The sequence below is a fragment of the Triticum dicoccoides genome, unplaced genomic scaffold (genome assembly GCF_002162155.2).
Source record: "Triticum dicoccoides isolate Atlit2015 ecotype Zavitan unplaced genomic scaffold, WEW_v2.0 scaffold18335, whole genome shotgun sequence".
Taxonomy (NCBI): Eukaryota; Viridiplantae; Streptophyta; class Magnoliopsida; order Poales; family Poaceae; genus Triticum; species Triticum dicoccoides.
The window spans coordinates 7325-11578 of NW_021226998.1; the positions used below are offsets into that span (position 1 = coordinate 7325).

The 4254-nt window shown below is 42.6% G+C and overlaps 1 protein-coding gene across 1 annotated transcript; it reads right to left on the reverse strand.

Moving 5' to 3' along the window:
- Positions 1 to 1292: 1292 nt before the first annotated feature.
- Positions 1293 to 3634, reverse strand: LOC119344741 (WAT1-related protein At1g44800-like). Its single transcript, XM_037615102.1, has 6 exons — positions 3489 to 3634; positions 3065 to 3178; positions 2733 to 2973; positions 1959 to 2110; positions 1641 to 1785; positions 1293 to 1370 (listed from the first exon to the last, which is right to left on the reverse strand). The coding sequence occupies exons 1-6, from the start codon at positions 3632 to 3634 to the stop codon at positions 1293 to 1295; spliced, it is 876 nt and encodes a 291-aa protein (XP_037470999.1).
- Positions 3635 to 4254: the final 620 nt, after the last annotated feature.

The following is a 4254-nucleotide window of genomic DNA, read 5'->3' on the forward strand; positions in this document are numbered from 1 at the left end:
GACACTTTGTTTGTCTATGTATTCACACATGTATTATGTTTCCGGTTAATACAATTCTAGCATGAATAATAAACATTTATCATGATATAAGGAAATAAATAATAACTTTATTATTGCCTCTAGGGCATATTTCCTTCAGTCTCCCACTTGCACTAGAGTCAATAATCTAGTTCACATCACCATGTGATTTAATACCAATAGTTCACATCACCATGTGATTAACACCCACAGTTCGCATTGACATGTGACCAACACCCAAAGGGTTTACTAGAGTCAATAATCTAGTTCACATCGCTATGTGATTAACACCCAAAAAGTACTAAGGTGTGATCATGTTTTGCTTGTGAGAGAAGTTTAGTCAACGGGTCTGCCACATTCAGATCCGTAAGTATTTTGCAAATTTCTATGTCAACAATGCTCTGCACAGAGCTACTCTAGCTAATTGCTCCCACTTTCAATATGTATCTAGATTGAGATTTAGAGTCATCTGGATCAGTGTCAAAATTTGCATCGACGTAACCCTTTACGACAAACCTTTTGTCACTTCCATAATCGAGAAACATATCCTTATTCCACTAAGGATAATTTTGACCAATGTCCAGTGATCTACTCCTAGATCACTATTGTACTCCTTTGCCAAACTCAGGGTTGGGTATACAATAGGTCTGGTACACAACATGACATACTTTATAGAACCTACGGCTGAGGCATATGGAATGACTTTCATTCTCTCTCTATCTTCTGCCGTGGTCGGGTTTTGAGTCTTACTCAACTTCACACCTTGTAACACAGGCAAGAACTCCTTTTTTGAATGTTCCATTTTGAACTACTTCAAAATCTTGTCAAGGTATGTACTAATTGAAAAACTTATCAAGCGTCTTGATCTATCTCTATAGATCTTGATGCTAAATATGTAAGCAACTTCACCGAGGTCTTTCTTTGAAAAACTCCTTTCAAACATTCCTTTATGCTTTGCAGAATAATTCTACATTATCTCCGATCAACAATATGTCATTCACATATACTTATCAGAAATGCAGTAGTGCTCCCACTCACTTTCTTGTAAATACAGGCTTCACCACAAATCTGTATAAAACTATATGCTTTGATCAACTTATCAAAGCGTATATTCCAACTCCGAGATGTTTGCACCAGTCCATAGATGGATCGCTGGAGCTTGCATATTTTGTTAGTACCTTTAGGATTGACAAACCCTTCTGGTTGCATCATATACAACTCTTCTTTAATAAATCCATGAAGGAATGCAGTTTTGTTTATCCATTTGCCAGATTTCATCTCGATCCTTTTAGACAGGAGGAAAAGCATGAGGCAGTGGAGAGATACAATAATGCAGGGTCAATGCTGGAGGACTTCATATAAAACCAAACAAAGAAACTACAAAACTTAGAACTAATTGTGTCATTTTGCTATTTTCACTTTTTGGTTTAAAATTTGCTAATTAAAATGAAGAAACTCAACCATAATCAACAATTTTGGGATATTGACCTTTTTACGTGATGATCAAATTGGATGAATGGTTGAGGACATCAGAAACAATATTGACCTTTTTTCTCTGTTTTTCGTATACACAAACTTTTGAATAGTCCCTTTTGTAATATTGCGAAATGAAATAATCATACATTAGCTACTGATTTATCATTCTTGTCTCCATTCTGAAACAACATTTGTTTCGTTGGATTTTCTTCACTCGGAGGTACCGATTCTTTTCTCTTTCCCCAAAGGAAAAGATAGAGCCCAGCTAGAATCATGAACATGCCTAGAACACTGCAGGCATGTAAACAGATCGATTATTAATTACAAGGAAAACTCAGCAACAATTTTTAAGAAAATAATGTTAGTAATTGGCAATGCATATTTGGGTATATACCTACGGTCTTAAGAACGTTAGCCAAAATCAGCACTTTTTAACATAGGATGGAGAGAAGTGGTAAGCATACCTCCCAACGGACAGATCATGGCCGAGAAGCAACGAGTCAAGAATAGTAGTGAAGAACACCGACACGGCGCAAAACATGGCCGGATAGGTTGGCCCACGCTGCGTGATGACCCACGAAATCATCACAAACTTGGCAGCAGTGTTGAGTATTGCCTGCAGCAAGATGTAAATGAGGACCTTCAACCGAGAGCCAAAAAGTGAACTGATGCACAACAAAAGGAATAGCCGAATAGTTTTACCGAGTACACAATGGTGAGCAAGCTCATGTTCCATTTGAGCGCCCATGTTGCCTTCTCTCTGTTCATGGCAACCCCCACGACAGCCATTTGGATGCTCCCCACGAAGCATGTAGCGACCGTGGACCAGTACTTGTATGGGAACACTTTTAGCATCTGAGCCTGCTCATTACAAACCAGGGGCAGCGCCAGGGGTCTTCTTGGGTATTCGGTTGAATACCCAAGATTTTGACAAACCATTGAAATTTTATATAAAACAAGCGATTTTTTTTTTTGCAAAACAGTGATGATTTGGGCAAAATGAATACCCTCCTCCAAAATGAATACCCACCCTGTAGAACCTGGCGCCGCCACTGTTACAAACTCATATATAATTAAGCTGTATTTGTCACTTTGCTAAAGAATTAAAAAAAGGTAATACTCCCTCGGAGTAGTTGAATTTTGCATGAAATACCTGTACAAAAATAATGATATATAGGTAATACTATTTATTTGAGATTTTGCAATAGTGAGTTGTTGCTTATATGTTTGTTATATACCTGTACTGTATACCAAACGGCGAGGCTGAGGCAGCTCGTGATGAGCAAGACGGTTCCACGCACATGGTGGTGACCAAACACAGCTCCGGCTTGTTTGGGGTGGTAGCCGATGATATTGGTGGGCCAAAGGTGCAGCACCTTGCCCTTGTACAGGCTGATCACCAGCGTTCCTCCAACACAGACTAGGGTTCCAATGACCTTGATGTTCCCCACCAGGCTCCTCATGTCCAGTGACTCCTTCTTGAAAAAAAGATTATACGGTTGTCGTAGTTCCTTCCTATATGGTCCCAATATTTCTGGTAGGTGCTGCGTTATATTTCCATCTTGTTTACCTGAAAAGGACCGCGAGGATGAATGTGGCAATCGGGATGATGTTATAGAAGTTTATCGCGTATCCTAGTGATGTGTCTCCGAGGCCAATGTAGTAGAGACCAGGAATTGTGAATCTGGAAGGAGAAAGCAACAATCACTACTACTTTGTGGGCAGATATTAATCAGAACCATTGCTGAACTAAGATGATGTGAACAAAATGACTAACCCCACAACTGGTGAAAATCCATATGAATGCCTTCAATTTAAGCTCCTTTAACTTCCCTCTACATCAGGTGATGAGGGTAAGTAAACAGATAATCATTTGCAAAATGTTTCTATATCACGACGAATTTTGATATTTACTTGCCAAATGTTCCCTGTCATATGACAACCATGAGAAGGAGAAAAATATGCTAAAATAACAGTATTTAATTAGAGCTAACTTCTCAAAGAACATCGCCAAGGGAATTGTCAAGATGGCGCCAAGGAAGAAGCGGTATGTGAGCAAGGTCCAAGCAAGTGACCCACTGTCCACCACGACTTTCGTGAGCAACACCAACCCTGTCGTGAAAATTTGGACCAACACCATGAATATGTTGGAAGACCTTGTCCTCCTGCGAGACAGACTCGGGCACGTCCGCACGCTCTCTACCCACGCGGTGATCGTGGCCACGTAGAGCTAGGCCACGACCCCCTTTCTCTGTTGTACTCTCCTGTGTATATAAAGGGCAAGACCCTATGACCAATACAGTGTGGTGAATATTACCATTCTACTTGGCACTAGAGCAAGTTCTTTCCTTCCTGTCCATGGCCGGCTCCCATGCCTCTGACGCCGGCTCTGACTCCGGGGAACTGCCCCATGGCAGCGCACCGCTGCCCGCTACTTTCCCCCCTCCCACCTCCTCTCCGCTGCCTACCACCTCCAGTTCGCTGCCCATTAGCACCGCTCCCCCAGCCACCGCTTCGCTGAACCTCACCGTGTCGCCACTCGTGGCGGCACTCTCCGACGGCACCTCCTCCTCTACTGCGCCGCCGCCATCGATCCACGCCGTCAACATCGGGGCACACATCGACTTCAAGCTGGATCCCATCTCCGGCAACTACTCGAAGTGGCGCCGCATCATGTCCTTCATCCTCCGCAAGTCCGGCGTGGAGAGCCACATCCTCGTCCCTGCGATCCCCTCCAGCAGACGGCGCAGTGGCGCCACG